The sequence below is a fragment of the Cyrtonyx montezumae genome, unplaced genomic scaffold (assembly GCF_038088225.1).
Source record: "Cyrtonyx montezumae isolate F1298 unplaced genomic scaffold, pur_monq_1.0 scaffold_36, whole genome shotgun sequence".
In the NCBI taxonomy this organism is placed as follows: Eukaryota; Metazoa; Chordata; class Aves; order Galliformes; family Odontophoridae; genus Cyrtonyx; species Cyrtonyx montezumae.
In genome coordinates this window covers 9,775,854-9,802,934 of record NW_027072041.1, presented here as the reverse complement: position 1 = coordinate 9,802,934, position 27,081 = coordinate 9,775,854, and the positions used below count along the sequence as shown (strand labels likewise).

Sequence of the window (27,081 nt, the reverse complement as noted above, 5' to 3'; positions counted from 1 at the left end):
GGGAACTACAGAGGAGGAGGTAGCTTTTCCTACTAAATGGGTGAAGACAGGTTCTATATCCTAGTACTCACAATAGGCAATGTTTTATACATGGACTATTCTTCAAAGTCACACCAGATTCTAAGTATTCAATGAACTTTCAGGGCTGTATATAGTCTAGAAAACAATAAGATCTATGTGTCATGTAAGTAAAGTCTAGGGACTTCACCACTGTATCATATTTGGTCCCAGAGTAGATCTAACTTCACCAACCTACAAGTTATAGTTTTGTACCTTTCTCTGTCTTCTCACCTAACAGTAGATACTCTTAGGGTTTTTTGTTTGTTTGTTTGCTTGTTTGTTTTTTATGGAACTTAAATGATACCACCGACTTTTCTGGATGGTGTCATCACTTCTGTCATATCAATAAATCGTATTTTAAGGAAACTACCATAAAATGAAAGGCATTTTACTGTTTTCCTATAATGCAAAACTATATCAAAACCATAAGGAGGACAGTAGTTGAAACTGACAGAGTAACTTACTTGGAAAATGAGAATAAGACAGTTGGACTAGATGATCTTAAGAGGTCATTTCCAACCACAACAATTCTGTGATTTAAGACATGCAATCATAACATACTCTGTGACCTGAAATCTACTTCAACAGAAAAGACTTGCTTTGCAATCCTTTGTAAAAACGGTCAGAAAATTAAAATATAAAGAAGGATTTTCACAGAAAAATTAAATAATGTTTGAAACATTTGATTCTATTGTATTCCTCAGGGGAACAATTTCAAAGTACTTAAAATGCTACTGTTAGCAGAACTTGGCAGAGAGGGAGGAGGTATTAGGCTACAAGTTAAAATAACAATGGCTGGTGGAGCCACATGGCAACCTGTACTTTCAAGGGGCATTAGTGTTTCAATGGCAGATCAAAACTACTGAAAAAAAAATCAAGTCCAAAATATGCTCCTGTAAGAACAGAAAGCCAACCAGCTTACTGTGCATGCACATGGGGGACAACTTGAGGTGGAAAAGTAAGTTGTTTTGATGCTATGTGTATTTTAGGAAAGATGGTCATTTACATTAATACCATGAATTCACATGCTCTAAAATTCTTCCAGACATCTCTGTGGTGGTGTAAATGCACTTTTTACAGATCAGCATGTTGCTTCTAACATTCTTTAATGAAATAATCCTATAGAGGTGTTATGTTAAAGTCAAACTTGCTCTTCCTGAAAACACCTGTTTCTCTGACCTCTAAATAGTACACTTACAATTTATTACTAAATAATAATATGTAACATATAAAACAACATACAATTTATATATCATATAAATAATAATATCTACTGAGATCCTAGTGAGCAGTGAATAGTTGCTGGCTTGACAAAATACATAGGAATTTGCAAAAATTTCTTTTATTTATTTGAATTTATTTACTATTTTTAATGTTGTCCTTTTCCTTTTTTTTACCTGAAATTAGAGGCATTTGGTAAAACCCAAAACACGAAGATAAACATGTTTGATACTGGACAGTCCTGCACCACTCATGTGACAAGTAGTTCTTCCTATGGCATAAAAAAACTCAGAAGAAAATGAAGCTGCCTGTGTTTCCTGTTAAGAAACGGAATAGCTCTCTCAGAGTCTTAGTGATCTCTTGAAGTACTTAGAAGTTTGGTATTTTTTGAAGAATGTGTGAAAAAAACAATCAGACTCAAGAGCAAGAGCTTCCACCCTCACCTCTGGCCAGCAGAAAGTGCAGTGTGAGGCTCTGTATCCTCAGGAGCACTTTGTTGCTGACTAGATGGCTGGACGAATTCACAGGTCACAATTGCATTGGCCAGCGTTACAGAAGGCTGCACAGACTTCAGGTACATAATATGTATTTATATATATGCATGAGATACACCCTTCCTACATGTTAATTCCCTTCATTCACAAGCATGTTCTTCTATAACTACAGAAAGAAGGGCAGTCCTTCAGGCAGTGAAATGAGTATTTCCTTCAAAATCCCTCAACTGCTGCGGGGAAGGTGACAACTTGTTGCTGTCAAATACAATTTTTACCTCAGCTTCACGGCCATTCTCCTGTACTAAAAATATCTCAAAGATTATTTCCTAAAACAGCATTTGACTGTTATTATTTCATATCCTGTGTCCAATTAAGTAAGATGAGTTATAATGGACTCTAAATTTGAGATATTTTGCTCACTTAGAGGCCTACTCTTTCCAAAACGGCTTAAAAATATTTTAATCCTCTAAGAATTATTTCCATTGAAATTCATTGGTTGCTAACTTCTTTTCATAGGATGCTTTTACAATCAGTGGATTAAAAATCAATGTTTATTGCTGAGCAAGCCCACCTGTGTCCATATTTTGCAATTCTCTGTTCAACACTTCTGTAAAAAAGGACTGGTCCTTCTGCCCTCTGCTGTGTTTCCACCCCCTGCATATGTAGGTGGGAGAGTGGGAGCTTGGGAATGTGAACTTGATCCAGCATTGACTGACCAATGGCAGTCAAGGCAGCAAACTCTTATTGTTCTGGAGATACCAAACATAACTCCTTTCTTGTAGGAGGGATAAGCTCAGTCATTCTGCATATAACATGGCTTTTGTATTCAGGAGTACAAACAGAAAAAAGGAAATAGAATGTCTGCTGAAGATTTGTTAAACTTAAAAGAGATTCTGATGAACAAATGTGTGGAATCCAGTCCACAGTTATTTTAGAAATGGAACATTATTTCAGATGCACTTGGTACCCCTGAGCTGTACATAATGATAATAGCCAGCCTAAAGGAAAACAGAAAGATGATTGTGAAAATCTGACTTTTGACTGGAGAGGTAGGCCAGTGTTAGCAGACCTTTAAAGTAAATCCAGTCAAGTATCCTCCTCAGCCTAACCACGTATGTGCATTCCAGCTAAAAATCCCAAAATGACTTTTTTTTTCCTGAATTGTTCAACTACTGGCTAAACTACAATTCCTAAGATTATGTTTTAAATATCACTTTTAGAATTTAGAACAAGGGAGGTACTGAAATGCAATGGCCAATATTTTCTATTCTAACATTTAAAAATGAACTTCTACTTCCAAGTAACTGAGCAAAATGTATGACAAACTTGATGAAGTCTGCTTTCCAATTTTAGAATAGGATCATGCAACAATTCTTTCAACAATTCAACAAATGCTACTTTTATCAGGAGTGTCTGTCTTACTTCTAAAATCAGAAATCACATGTGATGCTGAAGAAACTTACCAAAACTGTAACAACACTCTAAGCTATTACTGAATTTGAAATATGTGTCATAAATAAACTTGGTGATTTATCATGTTATATAAGCAATTTTCTTGAATTTTTGAATAGTCCAACAAACAAAAATATATTAGTGTTGGGCCTCGTTTAGCGATATTAAGTGCAATTCAGAGGAACAGCTTAATAAATTAAAATGCCAATTATGACAATAATCTTCCTTAGATTTAAATAATAATAGGTCTTATTACATTTTTGATAGTTTGCCACACGTTAAAAAAAACATCATTTTTTCCACTTTGTTCTATCCACAAAGACTTGTGGATGCATAATTATTATCTAAATATAATGTCTTTTTGTCTACTTTTTTTCTTTCTGTTATTCACCTGACAATTATGGACATTACAGTACCATACTGTGTTTTCCAAACTCCATATTCTGAGAAAATCAGATGTGAAGTTGACAGTGAAATGAATTTTTTGCCAATTTTTGATGAAAGACAATATTAATGATTCATTTTGACAAACTTTTCCCTTATTGACATTATTCCTACAGATTTCATTTATCAGTTTATGTTGTTGGTCTACGCTGATTCCAAATTTTTAGGAATTGGAAGGATTTTTTTATCCGCTAATCTCCAAGGAGGTTAACAGCAAAATGACTTTTTTTCTTGAGGGGAACCATCTATCCTTCAATATGTACTCTCCTTGTACAAGAATAATTACTTTTATAAGTAGCAATTATACTTTCTTAGATTACTTCACATATATCAGCTCATTAAACTTCAAATATCAGTAATTCCCTACAATTGTGTGAAGACACACAGAAAGCCTCATTGTTCAGATAAAAAAAACAAAAAACCAAAACCAAACCAAAGATTAGCAAACTTCAGTATAAAAGCAGCAGCACATCATTGTTGTGACCAGTACTTACTACCTAGTTTGAAATGAATCTAACAGTCAAAATTTAACTTTTAAAAATAAGTATGAAAATTATCCCTCTTCATAACTCTTTCTCATTTTTCTCCCCAGACTACAACCTTGAATAAGCTCTTCTTACTTAGTAGGTCACTCTTGCTGCCAGTGCCTAAAAATTTACTGTATCTCAGTAAATATTACAAATGTCCCTTGTTTACTGTCTCAGTATTGCTATCCACTCATATACTGCTGTTATATACATCTAGACAGAAAAACTACAAAATAAGCATGACTAGAAGTACGAACTGTTCATATGTGGAAGCCTTAAGTTATACTCTGACCCAGTAAGAAATTTCTGTGCTGAAAATTTTTCTAGTACCGTCTGTAAACCTTGAGTAAATAATTGCTAAGGATAATGCAGAAGGATAAGAGCATTATTTTTTAAAAATTGCTTGAATTTGTTTGTTTTGTTCATAATTGACTATAACCAATGAACTATGATGTATTCTGTTACAGAGCTATCCCTTCATTTGTCATTTTCTCTTAGCAAAAGGAAACAGGAAATCTATAAAGTTTATAATAGGGGCAACAGTCAGGATCCGTTTTAGTAACAAATGGCTTCATTAGAAATCATACTATTCACAGACCGTATTATTACTCATATTAAGTACTTGAGCTGCTGCTATAACTTCCCTTAAAATTAATCAAATCACACAAAGATATTACCTGTACTGATTTAGAACAATTCATAAACTGTTTTACTTCATCTTTTAAAAATAGTTTATTGAAGTTTTGCTACGAGTTTCCTTTAGCTATGCAATCTATTTCCTCAAGTAGGACGATCCAAGAACCAGCCATGTATAAACAAAAACAGAAATACTGTGAATAAACGAATATTCACCACTGGAAGAATTCTCTTGCAATATATTTCTAGAAATATGGTTGATTTATAAGAAACTTAATAATATGGTTGATTTATAATTAAACCAATAAATATGGTTGATTTATTATGTAGGGATTAAGCTACTCCTTCACCACAGTTATAAAAAACAAAGCAAAACAAAGCAAAACAAAACAAAAAACCTAACAGATCAGAGAGGAAAAAGAATATTTTTAAATAGAAATATTCTTAGCACTGTAAGAGCAGGCTATCTTGCAATGCTCACTGAAAGTCAGAAATCATGGAGTAGTGTTCTCCTGATGCTCACAACAAGCTGCACATATTCTGAAATACCTGTTGGTGGTAGCTGCTATTATCAGGAAACACCTTTTGAGGTGGAAAAGGGGAAAATAATTAGGCTTTAACAGATGGATGAAAAAGCAACTCAAGAGTAAATCTGAAAATCATTTTCATAACACAAGGTACCAAATCAAATGCACATTCAAGGAACACTCAAGATGGACAGCAAATTTACCAGTAAATAAGAGCAAGCTATAATCAATGCAGCTTCACAGAGGCAATAAAAAAGAAGTAAAATGAGAATGAGGTAGAAAAGTACTTCTAGGAATTTCTCAGATGCAAAAACTACCTAGTGCTTATTCATCTGTTACTCAATTAAAAATGTCCAATGCTAAATACTTTGTTTATTTTTAGAAAGATAAATTCCTTATGGTAGAATATGAAATTAACACAAAGTAAATGGTCACTGTAGAAGAAAGATAAACCTCTGCAGAACATATCCTCCACAAGCATACAGCCTTTTACTTCTAAACTCTGATTAAACTAGAGCAGATCTATTACACAGACTGAAACAGAAACCATACTTCAGAGAACAAATCATCAGTGGCATGAATAAAGTGGAATTAAGTGAGCTCACAGGTGTTTTCCTCTTCTAAATGCTATTTCATTCTTCTGATTCTACTGCTTGCCAGCTTAAATCATTGACTAAAGTTAGTGGTGTTATGTCATTACTAGCTCTGCGCGTGATGAAAGTATTCTATAATCCTCTGGTGAGTCACTTCTGAGACAGAAATACATGCTGGAGGGTTGCTGATACTTGATTTGATAAATGGTGTTTTCAACAAGACGTTTCACCTTCCCACAGTGTGTTCCCAGGAAAACATCTTCCTGATGGCTTGTATTTCATAAAAGCTTGCTTGCTTTTCATCTCTTATGATCCTTGTTGTTTTGTGTGTGAGAACACCTTACTGAACAGCACGCTTCAAGAGAATCATTGTGCCATGGCACTCTCCCATTTATGAAAAAGACTGGCCAGGAATTAACCACGCATCCTCTTTTTATAGGATTAACCTTTAATTCTTTGGAAGATTCAGAATCTGGAAGTGTAACCTGGCATGCAGAATTCTTTCATTTATGGCAACAGGACAAACACTGTTTTTATTTATTGGCATGTCTCCTCTAACTTATATAGAGCTACTCTTGATTAGTACTGGTATACACAAGAGCCTGGAAACTGGCCCAAGACAAAATGCCTTTTATGAGAGTTTAATTTTAACAAGAGACTGACTAACAGTAAGATTTTGCTAATTGTAAAAAACAAGTTGAAAGGAGTGTATATGTGTTTGTATACATAGTTATGTACATATACATACTGCTCCCTGGATAGAATTGCAGATAGGATTAGGGAAGGCAAAAGATAGGCAGCATAGGTAAAGGAGTACAGATCTCTGTGAGACCAGTGTCATAATGTGTGACTGTTAGGAATACAAAATGTCAATTTCTCCACTGGAAGCAAAATGTTAAAGAAGACTTCTTCAAGCAGTATAAGTGGAGAGTAATAACCCTCAGCATTTTCACAAGTCCCTGGTTATGGTCTCAAGCTAGATGCCATCATGAAGATGCTGAACCAAGGGGAAGGCTAACAACTCAGTTTTAAGAACCATGTTGTTATGAAATCTTACAGAGTACTGGTTTTATACCAGTGATATCTTTTTATACAACCAGGGAAGAAAGCTCTTAAATACTTTGGTAGATAATGCTGTAAATGAGCTGAGAGTAGTGAATTTTCTTTGTGTTCAATTGCTGACATAAATTTCCTGAGCAAAACCATCCCAAACATTAAAAGCGGAGACACCATGGAAACAAACAAGGACACTATAATACAAAATGCCTCACATATGGGAAAGATAGAAAAGGAAATATGTTATGATTTAATTTCCAGAATTGACTGTATGATGCATATTTCCCAATCCTGTTACTTAAAATAATCTCTTCACTAAGGAAGTTTCCATTCTAAATTTAGTGAAATCTGAGATATTACTTGTAAATTAAGAGACATTTTAACTACCGAGCTACAAGACTGTATAGTGCAATATGTAAAATAAGATTCATAAGCAGAAAGACAACAACTCCTGTGTAAGGCACTGGACACTGCTGCTCTGCTTTTGGGACACCTTTGGAGTAGAAATTCACTGCTGTCCAGTGGCTCCACCACTCAAGAAAGGCAACCAACTGCAAAGAATATTGGGTACCTCATAAAGCTCACACTGCCTGATTAGCAAGCTCAGACATATTATTTCAGGCAAAGAAACAGGCAGAAAGCTTGCTATATACTCTTGCTCAGTCACTGGCAACCTATATAAGAAAGCAAAAATCAACCCCATGAAGTTCCCCACTTGATGCTTATAATACAGATAATTCACCAGACATAAGAAAATGTTTTATACACCATAATTTAAATATTTCTTAAGGTGTGTTCTGTTTCTCATTTACAGCACATCAGACAATTTATCACTATCTAGTGAGTAAATAAAGACACATACAGATTATAGATACAAATGTACTGAGAGCTACTAATTAGCCTCAACAGTCTTGATTTCAGCTATAAGGCCTCTTCAAATGTTTTAATAAAACAGTAAGTGAGCAAGGCTTTTTAACGTTTCTTTCAATGAAGTGGCAATCAGTTCCTAGAAGAGCCTGAGAAGTGCTGAAGACAAGACTAAGAAATCAGGAAGGTTATTGATGGAAGAGATAGAGTTAAGCATGCTGATTCTCAAAAGAACAGCTATATTTGTGCTATATGTTTTACCTACACACTCAGTAGGCACTCACAGTATATTATGGAAGTACTTGTTAGTCATTCTGAACAGCTTACAGCACACATTCAAATAGAGTTCAGTTTTCACACTAATCAAAGTTATTTTCAATTCTTTAGTGTACTCCTACCTTCCTTATTTGTGATTTCAGAGCCAATACTGGAAACAAGTAAGGCACATTTTCAGAGAGACAATTCTAAGTAAAATGGTAGAACACCCTTCTATTTCAGAGAGCCAATTCAGCACCTTAAAACTATAGTTCTGCAACATAGTTTATCTGCAGCACTTGAATCAGCTGTTCTACAACCTACTGAACTTTATATTTCCTTATCAAAACATAATATTAAGATCAAAGTCCTTTTTCAAGACATGATTAAACATCAAGATGCATGACTATACTGTCCCTTCTTTTGCACCTTTCCAATTAAAGTAAATTTTCTCTTCAATAGTTTTACTGCAAAAAGGAAATACAACCTTGATTTTATATTATCTTAAAATACTAGTCTTCAAACTTTTCTTGCCTCAGGACAAAACTTCCCAGAGAACTTTCTGCAGCATACACAAAACAGTGGAAATCCACAACACCTCTAAATAGAAGAAATAGCTCAATCACAGCATCTGAGTAAAGCTCAGGTTCGGAGGTAATGACAGTTCTATCCTGACAATTCTAACTGCAAATCTGCTCAATCCTTAGAGCATCAGTCATGTTGCCAGCCAGCTTTCACTTCTGTGCTTACAAACTAAGATTTACCATTCTAACTCTTAAATATGCAAAGTGGACACAATTGTGAGCAATTGTTAAGATAAATTTCAAGCAAATTAACAGTTAGAAATTGGGCACCAAGTGTATCACAGAAATGTATTTGATAAAAGGCTATTTTTTAGATCTTCCATAGGGATATACCTTTCTTCATCTGACCTCAGTTTTGCGAAAAAATCAATTTACAAAGCCTTCAAACAGCACTATGCATTTTCAGTTCACATAATACATATATAATTAATATGAAAAGCAGTATTAAAAGCAAAAAATAATGATTGGTCTTAGATGCAACAGAACTGGACTGCCAAAGAGATACAGGAGATTCATGCAGGAAATCCATGAGAAAGTCACCATATCCATAATCTATCAAAGTACAAATAATCTAAGTTTGCAAAATTAATGTTGTCAATACGACTGTCAGTAATACATCTATTGACTGAGCAATGCTCCTTACGTGCAGTATAGTTCACCACTATACTGTACAGCATACTTTGAAATTACTACATATTAAGGACTAGGGAACATTTTGTAAGATTTTGCCTTTGGGCAGGTTCATTGAGGTGCCCATAGATGCAACCAATAAAAACTACCAGTTTATGAACAGTCTATTAAGATGAAGAAAGCAGTCATAATCAAAATTGTTCAATTAAAAATAGCATATTATATATATTCAATGTGAAATGCAAATCTCCAGAAAGAACAGAGAATAAATGTTTTGAATTTACCTTTGGTATGCCAGAAGTGTCAAGCCAATTCTGGGAGATACTTTCAACAGTTAACCCAGACCTTTAAAACAAAAAGTTAGAGAATACACACAAAAATAACAGTTTTTCACTTGAAATTTAACGATGTAGTAGCTAAGCAAAACCCTGAGTTCTAAGTACTGGATGTAATGCAGCAGTAGTACATTATGGATTCTTTAATGAATAATACCATCAGAGCTGATACGAGCAAGTTAAAGTCATTTCAGATATTTTTTGTGTGCGCTTAAATGGAGGATAAATGACTATAAGGAGAGAAAATCTAAGATGGTAAACTGCAGCTATGAAAAATAAATTATGAATAGCTGCTCTATTTTTTGTTTCTTCTACTGAAAAAACCAAAAAACCTAAAAATCAAAAACAACAAACAAACTCAAAAGCACAGGACATGGAAGTTTAGCTGGAGACATTCAAAATCAGTTCTTACAGAAGCAGCCTATATGCAAATACAAAGAACCAAAGAAGATTAAATAATATAACAACTTCTTCAAACTTATGGAGTTTAAAGGCACCCATGGATTTTAATTCTCAGAGTTACTGAGTAGGTAATATATTTTAGTTTAAGTTTCATCTCTTCTACATTTTACTTATATGCCAGCAACATTCATAGTGATGTCCAGAATAATCTGGAGCCTCAGCTAATACAGAAGGAAATAATTTGTTACAACCAAGCTGTGTGGGACTAAAATAACCACAGGCAGAGTTGTTTGCACATTCAGAAACGGTATTTTCACTTTTGCTTTTGCAAGTATCTTCTGCTGAATTTACTTCAACCTAGGCTGAAAAGGCTAAGCAGATTATATTAAAAAAATTACACTGTTCATGCAGTATGCCAATACTGAAAAATGATACTTGAATAAGCTGTCTATGAATTCTGAGAACAACAACAGACATGCATGGTCTTGTGCATGGAAATACCTTGGCAAGACTCATTCTAGTATGTGCAGTTACCTTCAAGTGAAGACTCATAATCAAAAAAGTGCTCAGGAAAAAAACCTCCATTCTGAAGTTTGAAAGCAGGAAGGCAAGCTTCTCAACACTGGATTTAATTTAACTACATGACAGAGAATCCTGTTGTTTTTATTTTTCCCAACTCTGACGAAGCTCTGCCAAAAATTCTGACCCTATGGGAAGTTTATTTATGGACTGTATCCATGACTATGAAGGATTTGTAATGAACCAATCAATCATTTTTACTGAATGATTTTAGAACACCTTTAAATATTACCTTTCACTATGCCATTGAGAGACAGATCAATCACAGTGATGCCTGACATGCAACTAGGAAAAGTAATGTTCAGAGAGCTTATGAAGTCTTGAAAGCAGACAATCAAAATGTTAATGGATGGAACACTTAACAAAATCACAAAATAAAAATTTGCACATTTAATGCTCATAGTAATTATTATTTTCAATCTTGTACATTTTACCTTGGACTGACCAAAGATTTAAATTATTGATACTGACATGGTTAGCAGCAGCATTTTTCCAGACATGGGTTATATCTTGACTTACATATTCTCAGCTTTATTGAATTCAAGATGAAAAGTTTCCCCTGCATCTCTCAGCAGAACTGATCTCTCAACATTCCTTCAAGGTTGAACTAGTAGATACAATCTCTATACCATATCACCATTTTGTTGGATCTACCACCTCACTTAGCAATATTTGAATAAAGTATCATTAAAACCAGGTCTACTTAATAGAATAAAATCCTGGCCATTTGAATTAGGGGCAGGAGTATCTAATTAAAACAGAGTTAGCTGTCTACTCATTGAGTAATTGTTCAATGGTATCTTCAAAAAATAAGCAATCTGATCACAATAAGCTTGTCCAAAATACACAGGAATTTTGTAACTAAGGCAAAAATGAATCACCAGGTATCATAAACATAAAAAAGCCTGTGCTTACACGTGCTGCCCTGTGTCTTTCAGCTACAAAGATACATATGTGTACACAGGACACAGCATCATACTAAATACTGTAAGAAGCTGTGAAAGGTCAGTCTGTTCACAATAAAAAAAAAGCTAAACTATATATGTTCAGTCTCTATTTTTGTAAAAGTTCATGTAGTTTTAGATCAGCCATATATTATGTTGCTGGCCAAGGAGGCTTAATTTGGAAACACAACTAGTCTATTTAGTGATAGTAATATATTTCAACAGCTCATGCAATTTAGGTCCCAACCTTTCTTTCAGGCCCCTTACAAATGAGAGATGGCGTTACAAGTCTGGCTGAGGTGACTTAAAAAGTTCTACAAGGAAAAATAATTCTCAAAAAGAAATCTCCTTTATTAATAAATCTGAAAAGTTAAAATTATATTGTGTGACATTAGGAAACAGTAGAATGCCAAAGACTAAAAAAAATAAGAATTATTAATTTTCTCAGACTATATGATTCAAATAATCAGAGCATTCAAGAAGAAGCATTTTTACATTTGTGGGGATTATGAATTTTCAGGAAATTACCATTCTGTATGTCTGATCACTATGGATATTACTTTTACTCAGATAACTGAACAGAGATGTCATACTTATAATGGGGTGGTGTTCTACATTCAAGTGAATTTCATCTAGATTTGGTCTGCTTTTAATAGTATCTTGTTTTTTTATGCAAATTTAGAACATTTAAATGCCAGGTCCTTCAGGCTATAATTACATTTACCTCCATGCAGTATTCTAAAAATGGGTGTCTAATCTAAGCTTGTCAGTTGAATTCCTTTCAAAGGGAATGGGGAGAAAAAAAGGTAAGTCCAAACAGTCAGTCATTACACTTACCTTGGGATTACTTTTTTTTTTTTTTTTTGAGTAATTCTTACTGCCTGGTTACTGCAGAAAGCACACACAGAACAAGCTTAAATTGAGAACCAAAATTTTGTATAGGCAAAGGTAGATCAGGTGAATAATTTAATTTATTCTGTCTCAAGCAGCATCAGAGGAAGATTTTTTCATTTTTTCTCTCATGAATCAAAACCAACACAGCTTTATTTTCCAAAGCAGTATAAGAGCTAGCGGCTAGGGAAAAAATGCTTTCACTTGCACATTTGATTTTTTTTACCTAGGGATAAGAAACACAGCTTCACATTGCCAGTTTCTCCACCTCTTTAGTTAACAGCCTAGGCAGAACTTAAAATGCAAGATTCTCTCAGACAAAAGAATAATCTACATGAAGTTATTGCACCATATTCTCTATATAGTGACTTTATGTACTATACCCTGTGGTTTTTTTTGTTTCTTTGTTTTATTCTACTGCAACAGTAGAAGGAAAACATCTTGTGGGAGGGATCCATGTGGAGTAGGGGTAGGGTGACCATGAAGGAGCTGGAGAGAAAAAGTGTTATGGACTAACTGTAGTCCCCATTCTGGGTTCTTCTGCAACTCCTGGAAAGAAGATGTAGAAGACAGTTAATGTGGGGCAAGTTTTTAGCTTGCTTTTGGTTTGTACTGCTCTGGTCTGTTAGGAATAGACAGTTATCTTCCTATTTTTGGATCTGATTTGCCCATGATGGTAGGTGGTTAGCAATTTTCTCGTCTTTATCTCAACTCCTAAAACCTTTTCTATCATATCTTCCCGCTCTGAATTTGAGGAGTGGGAGTGAAACCCATCAGGGTGAATGCACTATACCAACTTAGGATATTCTTGAAAGCATTTATCAAAAATATCAACTTGTTTTAGCATATTGCTTTTTTATTTTTCTTCAAATGTGCAAGTATTATGGAGACTATTGCAAAGATCTGCTCTGAATGAGTTGAGAGTCAATACTTAACTGAGAAGTCCTTGGAAGGGTTTCTACCAACTTCCAACCAAACCCAAAAGATGTATCCAGACTCATAGAATGGCTTAGATTGGAATGGACCTCAAAGATCATCTAGTTACAGTCTCCTGCCATGGGCACGGACACTTTTCTCTAGGTTATAAACAAACCACTGTTTCAAAACCTACAGAAAGGACTCAGAGTGAAGTATTTGTAGAGGCTGCAACTTGGTAAAGCACCAATATTCAGAAAGGGCACTTATCACATGCTTATGTTGCATTTCAGCATCTGTAGGGACTTAAATCTGTGTGTCTGATTTTCTGAAATGCCTTTTTCTTTAGGTAGTGTACTGGGCTATGGTAATCTGAGCTTGTAACATTGTATAGCAATTTCTTTAATTGCTTTGTACCACTGTTCTCTGCTGTAAGAACACTAGTGCCTCCATTATCTTATCTGTTGTCAACTGCTTAGACTTAGCTGATCAGATGATGAATGATCTAACATGTATACATGCAGTTATGGCCAGATGCAATGCTTCAGAAGAGGCTCTGTAAAATACTCACACTAATGATAATTTCAAAGTTAATGGTATAAAAAACGTCTACATCACAAGCTTTCATTGCACTAGGCCCCAAAGCATTTGGGAAACTTTAAACATAAACCCACTTAATTCTTCAATCAAGGAAGAGAATCCACATTTAGAAAAAAAAATTGTTCAAATAAACGGAGAACATGAAAGAACATAACTTTTTTGGAGGGAGAAAGGGAGGTAAAGTAAGGCAAAAAGTCAGCACATGCAGCTGAAAATAGTTAAATAAGCATATTTATTTCATCTGGACATATACATTTGTTCACATCAATGATTTTCAAAGTATGATATTCCAGCTATATGTTAAAGCAAAGGCTAGTGAGAGATCAGTGACTGTGAAGAACCTAATAGCCTCCTACAGGTAAGACATGTTTCCATTTCTAAAATTATTTTATTATAATTATTATTCTTTTTAAGTGGAATCACAAATACTGAGAAAAAAGATTAGGTGCCCTCCAACTGTACATCTTCCACAAAATCAACACATTCGTGGTAAGTAGCTTTCAGTGTGAGTATCCAACAGAGAAAGCATGAAAGAAAGAGGCATATAGTTACATGGATGAGTGTTTTGAAATTACAGAATTATTTTAGCACAGATTTCTTACTAAACTAACAGTTTATAAAGATGTCCAAAGAATGTGGTTAGTAAGTCCAAGGTATCTGCAATACAAATAGCAGAAATTTAACACAAGTTTTCTTTATCTATCCTATATTATTAGAACCACAGGTTTATTTGTCCTCTTATTTATTTTAGTGAATCAAATTTAAAAAAAATGTCACCACAAAACTCCAAAGAACAGAACTATCTAACGCAAAAAGGACCTGCAGCCATAAAGAGCACAAACAGCTGCAACTCTGATTTAACTGAGGCTGATGAAGTTCACTACATGCTACAGGACCTTAGAAAAGAGTTTTTGCATGCTTTGCATGTTGGGCAGATGTGGAAAGAATCAGTTTACATCAATGAATACAGATTTAAGCCTTAAGAAGTGCAGAACCATGGAGAGTTTTGATCAGAATTAGTGGACCACAATACACAGACATGTAAGAGCAGTTTTGTTATTGTTTGGTTTGTTTTTGTTTTTTTTTTTAATAAAAATAAAAACCTGCAATGAAGTCTCAAATTATATACGAGGAAATAAGATATCCCAATTACAAATGGGTAGTATTACAGATTTCTTACAAGTTAATATAGGGCTATAGCCAGTGGATATTATATTTTAAAAGGCCTTGAAACAATGACGGATACTGTAGATAGGTATTGTCCTTCTTGCCATTAACCCCTTAGAGAAAAATCAACCTCGGGTGCAAGCTTGGAGATTCTAGGCCTGTCTAGTCAGTATCCAGTCATAGTGCAGAAGCAGAGGGACCTGTCTTTGATAATGGATTCCTGTAGCTAGCAAAACTGAGTCAGAGCAGGAAGTGAAGTAGCTAGGTATGTAATCCTCCTCTAAGCACAGAGGCAGCAAAAAATCAGGGACTGCCTTTTAAGAAGTTGTGTCTGTATATTGGAGCTGTTCATCACTGGGAATGTACTAAAAAAAACCAGTAACTAAAACCTAAAGTACTTAAGTACTGCAAAAGTGAGAAACTTATAGTCTGCTGCAAAAAAAAAGTAATGTACCATTACTCCAATGTAATAATTACAGAAAATTTCCGCACTTTAGTGTGATTGCTTTCTGCCAATTCTAATGCTACTTTCATTACAAATGTCCCAGTGAGCCAAACTCTTCTCTTAGCAACACTAGTTTGCCTCTTTTGTCATAGTTGAGCGTAGGTCTTGGCTTCATTCCGTACTAGTAATTTGTTTTTACTTCTTTCTTTCTTCTTATTATTATTAAGGTAATATTCTACAAATATTCTAATACAATAATAGAATGCTCTATATTATTCACTTAGGAAGCGTTTCCGTTTAATGTTAAAATCTGACTTGGTAGAATTACACGAGTGAGTGATTTTGTGTGCTAGAAAGAATTTTAACTGTTGCTCTGGTCTTGATATGTGTTTTATTCCTGAGGTTGAACCTTTGTGCAAAAAAAACACTCAACAACAGATGATGCCTACTGATAGTTTTTAGCTTTTCTCCCCTCACTTTTCCTTCAGGCTGTTTTTGTTTACTACCAACAGCACACATTTAAGAATGAAAAAAGAATCTCTGTAGCAGTCAAGAAATAAATGCCTACTCGCTATTCAGATGTTCTGTTACTCCAGGCACTGATGTTGATATCTACATTCAGGGTAATTTTGTGAGTAGAGAAGTTCAGACAAACTATATGTCTGGCTGTAAAATGAATTTCCATAGATCTAAAATTTTCTACATATTATTCTGGAGGGTAATGCAAACAAAGTGGGACCATACTTCCTTTGCATCGGTCTCACTAGAAGTTTACACGTATCTTGGCATGCATCTTGGCCAAAAATTGGCTGCCTATTCAAGTAACACTTTGTACTAGGATTGGGCTTTGGAGAAACACATGAGAAAAGGAAAATGGAGATTTTACTAACAAATCAATCTGTAATCAAATCATTAAGTAATTCACTTCATCATATTCTCCACTTAATATTGCTGATTTTTGTGGGGCTGTGAATCCCTATCCAGTAATACAAACCTTGTAGCATTCCAAGGTAGATCTTTGGAAAGTGTAACACCACTCGCAGTGACACAAACCAATATCTCAGTGATAAATATCCTCCCTGTCTCTCACCTTTTAGAACAGAAGTACTTCCCTAAAAATCTCAACACATCTGACTTCAGTTTTATACAAAGAGCTTCTCTTTTTTTTTTTTTTTTTTTAATATAAACCTAGTGAAGACTCTTCAGGATATTGCTTCCCAAAAATGTGTTTTTTCCAGTGAATATGCTATTCTTTCATATGCCAGACTCTACTGTAGAAGAACCTGTATTTGTAGCACAGTCCATAGTAACACAGAACATATCAACAAACAAGCAGTGATGGATTCAAATTTCTGTTAAAGACGGACTGTATCATGCTCAGCCAGTCACACAGAGGAGGATTTGAGGGACATGAGAGGTGCTTAACAATGGATTTCGTTGTTTTCCATCTTTCAATCATCTGGCACACTGTGTGACAAAGAGAGGATGCTACCATACTACTGCTTGAGTAAAATCCTTCTCTGCTCTCCTAGATTCAGGGCAAAGCTCTGTTTTTGTTCCTCTGGGGCTCCATGTGTCAAAAGGAGCTGGCAGGAAGATCACAGATTAAGCTGAGCAGCTGTGCCTGGCACTTCAGGTCACATACTGAGCACAAACCCTTAATGCTACCTTAACATTAAATACACTGCTTGGTTGGGAACATGGAATAGCAATATCATAAATCTTATATTTTTGTTTGCACATATGAATGAGAATTTATAGAGAAAGATATATGCATATGATCAAATCAAACATTCAGAAAATAGTAAGTGAAATCATGTTTCTGGAAAAAAAAATTTCACTGAAAATTAAATCCAACTCTTCTATTTTCTATGACTTTACTAACCTCATCTTCACTTACTCTTTTAGTTCAGGTATGTCTTCCAACAGCATGGAAAGAAAATCCTGGAAAACAAACAAAACACCACAAGTAGTATGTTTATGAGGAGAAAACCATGTGTCTACATTGCTAAAAAGTAACAGATATTTAAATACTGCATACAGTAGAATGATAAGAACAAAGTTTATATTGCCTGGTGCTATTCTGCTCAATTATTTATATAAAAAGCACTGTTTGTCAGTTTTTCAACCCATTCATGGAAGAAGAGTCAATATTGAAAGAAAATGGACTTGAAAAGCCTGTTGATGATTTTAACACAATCCTACATTCTCTTTACTTATTCTATAAGAATACACAAAATATTGCTGTTAAAAGCTGGAGGTTCGTATACTCAGAGGATCATAAACACCAGAGTCGTGGGTGTTCACATTCTGTTCACTGTGCTATCACATTATCATTAATGTGTAATTATTTATGATTATGTTATTAACTATTTGAACATATTTTACTGTTTTGTTTTTTTTTTCCCTCTATGCTCTCAGTTGATCAGAAAGCCACACCTACCCTGACAAATTTCACAGTCTTGTTGTGAATTACACCATGGAGCAAAGTCTTCAAAGAGAAGGAAGGCAGAACTTCTTTCATGGATTAAGAAGGAAAGTGTTATGCCAGTGGAACAACTTTACTATCATCCTCATAACAGTATGATAAGTTATCTTTATAAAAAGTTCCACTTGACATCACTGAATGGCTCTCTGGCACCCCACACTATGTATGATGTAGCATTATTAAAGATGGTCAGTTTGGCACAAAACATTCTTCTGAACAACCTCAATAGAAAATGATTTATTAATTTGAATTATTCATTTGTATGCTGTTCCATAAAGTAATTCACTTTATTAAAACTGATTTCTCTGAAGACAGACCTCATAGCTTTATGAAGTTCCCCAATACAGTATATCAGTATAGTCTAATTTCTGACTTTGAGTACTTGCTTCATAAGGTTTTGCAGAATGTTTTCTAAACTACAGAAAAAAATTTCATTTATGGACTGCTACAGCATTCAACAAAAGCTGCTGTTCTTCTGTCTGCCTATGGCATCGTTAAGGAATCTAAGAATACTGAATACTTCTATTAAATCTTCTTCCTTTAGGTTGCAATTGAGATCTGCACTATGTTGCAGTGGCTGCACAATCTGCATATGAAGAAAGATGAATTACAGAGGGCTGAGTCTCAGTATTGCTATGGCAAGAGTGCCATCAATTGTGCTAGGGTTAGTTTTGTCCCAAATACAGTGTGTTGCTGACATGATGATAAAGCATGAAATTCTCTTATTTCCTACTATAACTTGTAATTATGTTCCATTATTCTGTATAATGATAGAGGACTACTATCACTTTTCAGTTGTGGAAGCTTGCGGGTGGTACAGAGTAAGCTCACATGGAAATAAAAAGAATATGAAAAGTCAAGGAAAGATCACCACTAAAGTTCTTTCAAAGAATTAAGTGTCTGAAAAGTAATACTGAAGTGTTCAGACTTGCCACTGTGCACAATGGCATTAATGTAGTTAGATTCCATAACTATATTCCAACAATTTTTATTATCAATTCAATTGTATACTTGAAGATACCTCTTATATTAATGATGGTTTTATATTCTCTGTATTTTACTGTTAAATCAAACATTTTCTTTTTATTTAAAACTCTCATTTGTCTAAATCCCTACTAAGCATAGGAATCATTCTTCACACTTTCTAAAAATCAGGATTCATCTCTTCTCTCTTATTTTAATTGTTTGCATGTCAATGTTCCAAAATAGAACAGGAAAACAAAATACCTTGTACCTCATGTTTACATGTCTTCATGTCTTTAAATATTTGCCTGTTATCAGTTCTGCCTGACAAATCATCATCATAGGACTGACTTTTTAGTTGCTTACAATTTTGCCAAATATTAAATATCTGAAATTTTATCCTCAGGCTCTTTTTGCCTTCTCCTCCAGATAAAATGGTTCAGAAGAGTTAAATGGCAAATCTAAGAAATGTGCTCGTTTTAAGCTTTTATGCCATTTGATGAAGAGACTGTAGTGACATTATACTTCGACGCAAAGACTTGTGGATGGACGGCCAGGGTAGTCACAAATGCTGAGTCAAATCATAAAACAAAATACGGTTTGCATTTTTTCTTTCTGACAAGTAATTCAATCAAGTCAAAAATACAATGTGAAATGAATAATGAATATTAAAGGAAAAAATCTGCCTTGTCAAAAACTCAAATCTAGATAGTACTAGCACTTTATGACCAACAGATAATTTCAGTTCAACTCTTTAATTAAGATACAGATAATAAAGTTGTATAAAAGCAATGACTCGAGACGGTACATCTAAAGGGATGTTCAGTCAGCAACAAATTCATTTTTTGCTCCAGATGCATTTGAATCCAATTCCTTATGGAAACTACTGACTTCAACTATCTCAATCAATTACACAATCTTTAGATTACTTAAGAAATGGCAAACATTACTTTGTCCCTTTTAGGGTTTAAAATAAATAATAAGCACCCTTCTTAGGATGCAGACAGAAGACTAGATGTGAACCAGCAAGTCCACACTTGCAGCCTGGAAGGCCAACTGTGTGTGGGATGCAGCAGAAGAGTGGTGGCCAGCAGGGCAAGGAAGGTGGTTGTCTTTCTCTGTTCTGCTCTCTTGTGTGGGCTTCATCTGGAGTACTGCAGCAAGGCCTTAGGCCCCAAATACAATAAAGACACAGAGCTATTGGAGCAGGTCTGACTGGATCAGAGTGCTGGAGCACTTCTCCTGTGAAGAAAAGGTGAGGGTGCTGGAGTTGCTTAGATTTGGGAAGGCCCTGAGAGACCTCACGGTGCCATTCCAATACTTAAAGAGAGCTTACGAACAGGAAGAAGACTGACTTTTTACACAGATAGATAGTGACTGGACAAGTGGAAACTATTTTAAACTAAAAGAGGGGAGATTTAGATTAGATGACAGGGAGTGGTGAGGTACTGTCACAAGCTGCACAGAGAAGTTGTGTATGTCCCATTCCTGGAGACATTTAAAGCCAGGTTGGATAGGATCTTTGGCAGCCAGATCTAATGGGCAACACCCCTGTCCATAGCAGGGGTTTGGAACTGGCTGTTTTGAGGACCTTTCTAACCCAAGCCATTCTATGATAAATGAAGAAATACAAGCTTGTACACATCTTCTGTTAGCACTTTGATTCTGGAGCCTGTGCTGTCTCAAACTCACTTGAAATGTGAGTAACAACACATATGCGTACCTATGAAAAAGATGAGAAACTAAATGTTACATATCAATGGCACTACAGAATCCTCAACCATTGCTTCAACTTCTCCTTATGATTACTCAGCAGAAAATCATTGATAAGATTTGATTGACTATTTAAACCTCATCCATACAGTTCATACAAAAACCATAATTGTGACTCAGCAGGCACCAACAATGCTCACATGCTCTGGAAGTTCCCCCTTGTCAGTTTGCTGTGGTCAGAGTTAAAGAATTAACAACTTTTCCTATCTTCTTCTAGCTCCACTCCTCTCTGCTGTTTACCCCAGTTGCATTTCTAGCCCTACTTCATAGTAGGTCGCTTTATATTTTAAAGTATTGTAAGTAAGTTATTAATTATGAAAATATCAGAAGAAACAGGATGATTTTTTTGCAGGAATACAAGAAAGACTGTTCATAGCAGAAGCTACAGAGCAAGATAAACAGCATGAGAAAGCAAGGCTAAGAACCAAGAATACTCTATAAGAAGAAAAACAAAGTCAAATAGGATGTGTGATGGCCGTGTGATGATGACCCTGATTGAAGGAAGAACACATGGTTTGGAACAAGTCATGGCCCTGACAGGATAAGTGCCTGCATGCATGGTAAAGGAGTGTTTCACAGAATCACTGAACTATATGGGTTGGAAGGAACCTCCAGAGATCATCGAACCCAACCCCCCTCCCACCAAAGCAGGCTCCCTAATGTTTTGTTGAGATGTAAAGGTAGGTGGGAAAGTTAAAAGAGAAAAATTGTGACTGTATAGAAGGGATGTTACAACCTGTAATAAATGATTTGGATTGTTCACATCTGAGTCTGTGCCTCAGACGCTGCATTTTTCTTTCCAAAACAAAAAAGGTTGATACCAGGTTAATCATTTTTCTAACTCAGTCTTACTCATATAAAACTTCGTATGTTCAGTCTTCCAAGATTCTTCCACCTGCAAAGTAGATATGGTCTAAAACCATTCATATTTTTATGTATTAACACACTCAGATGTCAAAATGTGCCATGTAACTAACCAACCTATACATTGAACAGCTGCCATACACTAGCAGTTTAAATATAATCAATGTAAAGTCAAAATATCTGAGTTTTGAAACAATTTTATTTGTTTAAGTTTTAACAAACGTAAGACATTTAATAGAAAGAAAAGCACACAGTATAGCAAATAGAGTGCCAAGTACTGAGCGATGAACGGAGAACAAAATACCAAGCAGCTGCTTTACATCTGAGCAGCACCTGTTTTACAGTCTTTGAGATCTTCTGTAAAGTCCTTTGGAAAAAAATAAAAACTAAGAGAACTGTGATCACATAGTGGTTAAAGATTGTCCCATACTGCATACATGTAAGGAAAGCCAATAAAGGCTCCTGCTACACAGCTACAAAATTTCTACAATAGGTTAAGAATATGTTCACAGAATCACAGACTCATAACATGGCTTGAGTTGGAAGAGATCTTAAAATTGATTTGTTTCCAACACCCCTGCCACTGGGAAGGACATCTTCCTCTAGATCAGAGTGCCCATGGCCCCATCAAAATAATCCTTGAACAGTTCCAGGAGCATCCACAACTTCTCTGGGCAACCTGCTCGAGTGTTTCACCATAACTGTCATAATGTCTAATCAAAATTTATACTCTTTCAGTTTAGAGCCCTTGCTCTTTGTCCTATCGTTGTACTCCGTGATGAAGAGTCCCAGTTCAGCTTCCTGCAGTTTTCTAAGTATTGGAAGACTGCAGTGAGGTCTCTCTAGAGCTGAACGATCTGTTATATCAGATTTTCTTCATAGGAGAAGTCAATTGAAAGAGGAAACTAACTTAATATGAGTAAAACTGACCCATTTATTTTTGTTTTCCAAGCTCACAAAGAGTAAAGAAAGCCAAGACCCTTGTCCTCCAGGCTGCTGTGGCTGAGACAGAGTCAGAATCCACACCAAACCCCATGGATATCAACAGCTGTTCACACAAGCTCACAAGTCAGAAAGCATGGAACAGCTGAGGCCAAACTGCAATTATAAAAGTTTAAATAAAGAGTATTAAAAAAAGATTCTAAATGCTGACACAACAAAAAATATATATATTGTACTCTTGAGCTTCCAATTCTAGATTAAAGAGTTATAAAAACTGACTATAGAATGACCATTTGTGGGTGCACAAATGAACTTTTGGTGTGAAAATGATAACTGTACGCACATACATAAAATGATATGCAGGAAGATCTAGATGTCGGTATATGCACAGTAAACTTGGATTCATACATCTGCCTTTAAACTTTAAAGTATAGCATAAAATATTATTTTTTTATGTGCTGTCTTCTTAACCATAATTTTGCAAGAGCAAATTGTAGCTCTACTAGATGTCTGAATGCTACAAACTTTTGGTTTTTATTGTAAAAGAACTACATAAAAATGAAAGGCTGCAAACACTTCAGTTCTCAGTATGCTCTTATTTCAATATAAAACTGAACAACAGCTTTAACTGCATTATGAATATCAGCAACTTGCACTCCTTTCTATTTATTCACCATCAGTAACACTCCATTCATTATTTTAAAACTTTACCCAAAGCAGCTACTAAGTAAATTTTCCCCTAGAAAGGAAAATGGAAGATTTTTTTTTTAAATCCTTCTTGGAGATTTCAGACTTGCTTCACTTGCCCATTGATGACTCAACTAAAATAAACAAAAACTACTATTAAAAACATAACTGAGCATGCAATCAAAATGAGGGAAAAAAAAGTATTGATTAATGTTTCACATCTGAAGTCATTTCCTTGCACCTGCAGCTCTCATCTAGGGAAAGCAGTACAAACACCACTGAAAACAAGACTGGTATTCAGAATGTGGGCAATTATTTTCACCACTCTTACTTTCCCCCTTCCACACAATCCCAAAAGCTAGGAACCTCTACAATATTTTGGACAAAGTGGAAGTACAGCATTATGACATTTAAACTTACCACTCATACCTCTTTTTTTTTTTTTATATCTTTTAAAACTTGAGAGCATGTCTTCTCAGGAAGGAACCTGAATAATAAATTGTACTAACTTGACTTCATTGCTTCTGCATTTTCAGTTTTTGACATGATTATTTATCTACCAATACCAACATAAATACAGTCTTCAAGACTTTCTACAGAGAAAGAAAGTAAACTTACAGCTCGATATAGTCCTGTCTGCTTTGAACTTTTTAACACACTGATCAAACAACAGAATAATGCTAAAATTCAGTCTTGTCCTTAATTTACAACTGTACACTTGCCTAAATGGTGGATTAACTATTCCCATCATCTTCAGTAGGAACTGGATTTAGGCTGGTGTGAAACAAGGTAAAAACACAAAAAAGCATCACCCCTTAATACCTGATTCTCAAGCAAAGCCATTTAGGAATGTTCAAGACATCCAGCTCTTGCTAAAGATATTTACTGTATCTAACCAGAATACTTTTATAGTATAGTACATAGTAAATCAAAATGCACCAAATCAAATATCTTCAAATAAGTAAAGCACCTGTTTTTGTTAATTATTAAGCACATAGCCTTATATATAATTCTCGCATTATTAAGCACATAGCAATGCACATATTCAAATAAAAAGCAGCCAAGGAAAACTGAAACAGAATCATCACTTACTCTTGTTTGAATAATTAAAAATACTAAAAAGGCTTTTATCAGTTGCCCAAAACAATAGTCTCTGCATGCAGAAACAGCAAATGAAACTAGAATAAGATAAGCTATAAAATGATGTTTCAAAGGAGAGTGCTGGGCAGAGTGAGAAATCTCTAGGTACAGTAACTAGTAGCATAATGTGCTAAAACATCTTGCAACAGTTACATAGTCTACCAGGATAACTTGTCTCATGCCAAGAAAGAGACTGAGTAGCAACAGGACTTTGTTCCAGGCCTGTTTTTAACTATGACGACTTCACTGAACTGGTTCACACACCTCCACAAATGGCTATGTTTGTAACATTACAGTTGCAGTAAGATGCTGTGCCGATTTAATCACTAGTGAGAAGTTTCCTAGAACTTTGGGTTTAGAGAGTCACGTCTTTCCGCTCTCAAAACAAGTGGACAAGGCTATCTCTTTTTTAGTGATACAGACAGAGGTTACACAACCTTTTCAGAAAGGCCTGAGGGAGGTCAATTTCTATTTCTATTTATAAATGCAGCCGGATTTTCTACTTAAGAGATGCCACAGTATTCTGTGGTGTGACTTGCTCAATCTTTCCTTTTGAAGCCATTCTACTTTGCATGAAGTAATTGTATAACATTTATGTCAAGAAGGGAAGAAGCTAAGTCTGTAGTGCAAGTGATTCAAACATGTAGTTGGGCTTAAGGAGGGCAGACTCTGATTCCGAATTCCATGCTATTTTTCAAAGGCCAAGCCTTCATCAATCCAGGAAGAAATCCTTTTCTATGACATCTGTTCTTGGCTGCCATTGCACATTATCACTGACAAAAAAAGTCTACTGAAAGAAAGAAACTGTTTCTTAAATATCACTTGTGAATTAATACTTCAGGAATAGAAAGAGACAGAACATTGTTTTAAAAGCATGAGAGTATGGAGCATGATGAGAAAACCTTTAAAGATGCTGTGAGGAGACTGTAATAAGAGTGTGTGCACTGTCAGATGGCGATAGTATGACACTCCCCACTGACTTTGTGAGGAAGAGGCAGTCTTCATAAGAAAGACTGAAATTAAAGAAACAAATGAAGCAACACAGAGAGAGGAAGGAATAAAGGCAGAACATAACACAAATACACTGTTACTACTTTTAGACGTTTTCAGCTACAATCCTACTCTGTGTTTCTTCTCCCTCAAGAAGAGTTATCCAGGAAGATACTGATTACAACTAAAATTTGGAAAGTCAAAGAACAGGAGAGTCAGTTTCAGGAAAATTAAATGGCCTGTATTTGAGAACATCAGAACCTAAGGACATGACCTTTCTAAGTATTAAGTTGACAGCAAAACAAATTTAATCCATTGCTTACATTATGTGATACAAGCAAGGAATCAAATTTATGTGTCACACTGAAAAATGGTATTGCCTCCTAACAGGCAGGAATATCACCAATACTGCTAGGCTGCCATTGCTGTTCATTTTCCACCACAACCATAAGTAGTCATTTAGATAGTCAAAAAGAAAGTTTATGTCCTTTGTTTTGCAAAATGTGAGTAAAAACCCCAAGTACAGTACCTGAGAAAGAACAAGCTGTCCATGGAATTTATGGACAAATTTTCGTAAAGATGCAAGGTATGAAGCCTCTCCTAATGTACTTGCCAGAGATCGCAGAAGAAAATAACCCTGCAAGAAATTAAACCAAAATCAGATAGGATGCTATGAATACACTGATATCTATGAGAAAGAAGTCTTTGTAGTATTAGTAAACCAATCCCAATAAAAATCAGCTTACAAAACTCACCTTCAAATAATGAACCTGCATGAAGATTTTTTCTGCTTTAAGACCATGTTTGACAACGGATGCTCCAGATTCACTCACTTCTCCTGTGCTCTCCTTGTGAGGCCTAAAATGGTAAAAGACTAGTGAAGCCTGGGATAAGTAAGAAATAACTCATACATTACATCTTCTCATAGTTGAACCACTGGGAGAGGGGAAATGGGGAAAAAGAAGAAGGGGCAGAGAGATGGGCCTAAAAACAAAACAGCAGCAATGAGCTATAGGAGAAAACTTATTTACTAAATATGGCAACACAATGTGAGATAACACAATTTAATACAACATAATTGGAATTGAAGCTAATAAATCAAATAAAATGTGAGACAATATCCAAAACTGAAAGCCTCACTCTTAATACGAAGGCAAGATGGCAAAGGAGCACACACCAGAGAGACGTCTCACCACAGAGTCATCTCATGACTTGTGCACAGTTTTATCTTTCCCTCTAAATGAAAAATGGAAATGGAACAATAAAAGCCTTCTGAGAGATGTAGATGTCTCTTCTGACACAGGTATAACCAGAATTATCAATGACCCACTGAACTGGAGCATTAACTCTTTAACTCCCACTGTACTACATGATGTTATGATGTGGAATACCAATAACAAAAATCATGAAAACCATGTTGTGCACATTTGTGTGTTTCAGACAAATCTAGAAAAAAGTTCTTCACTGCTTGATTTTAAAATGTAATACAGATGCTGGTGTGCAAGAAATTTACAGCAGTGAAGTCTGAAGGTTTTAAAAGCTTTTACAAGCACAAACTGAGACTAAACAGAAGCTATGAAAACATAGCTTTTTTCCATTCAGAAAACATC

The 27,081-nt window shown here is 35.2% G+C and overlaps 1 protein-coding gene across 5 annotated transcripts in view; it reads right to left on the bottom strand.

Annotated features, from left to right (window-relative positions):
• The window catches only part of AOPEP (aminopeptidase O (putative)), a 296,802-nt gene that overhangs the window by 206,556 nt on the left and 63,165 nt on the right, over nucleotides 1-27,081 (bottom strand). For 3 of the 5 annotated variants that reach the window (XR_010622734.1, XM_065745670.1, XM_065745673.1), the window contains exons 7-10: nucleotides 26,227-26,329; nucleotides 26,001-26,108; nucleotides 17,525-17,568; nucleotides 9,631-9,691 (exon numbers count right to left, since the gene is read on the bottom strand). Coding sequence is in view for 4 of the 5 variants with exons in the window: in XM_065745670.1 (XP_065601742.1) it covers nucleotides 9,631-9,691; nucleotides 17,525-17,568; nucleotides 26,001-26,108; nucleotides 26,227-26,329 (316 nt within the window). In the remaining variant the exon portion in view is untranslated. Of the gene's footprint in view, nucleotides 1-9,630; nucleotides 9,692-17,509; nucleotides 17,569-26,000; nucleotides 26,109-26,226; nucleotides 26,330-27,081 lie in introns of those variants that run through there. The other 2 variants (XM_065745674.1, XM_065745672.1) reach the window with 2 other exon arrangements.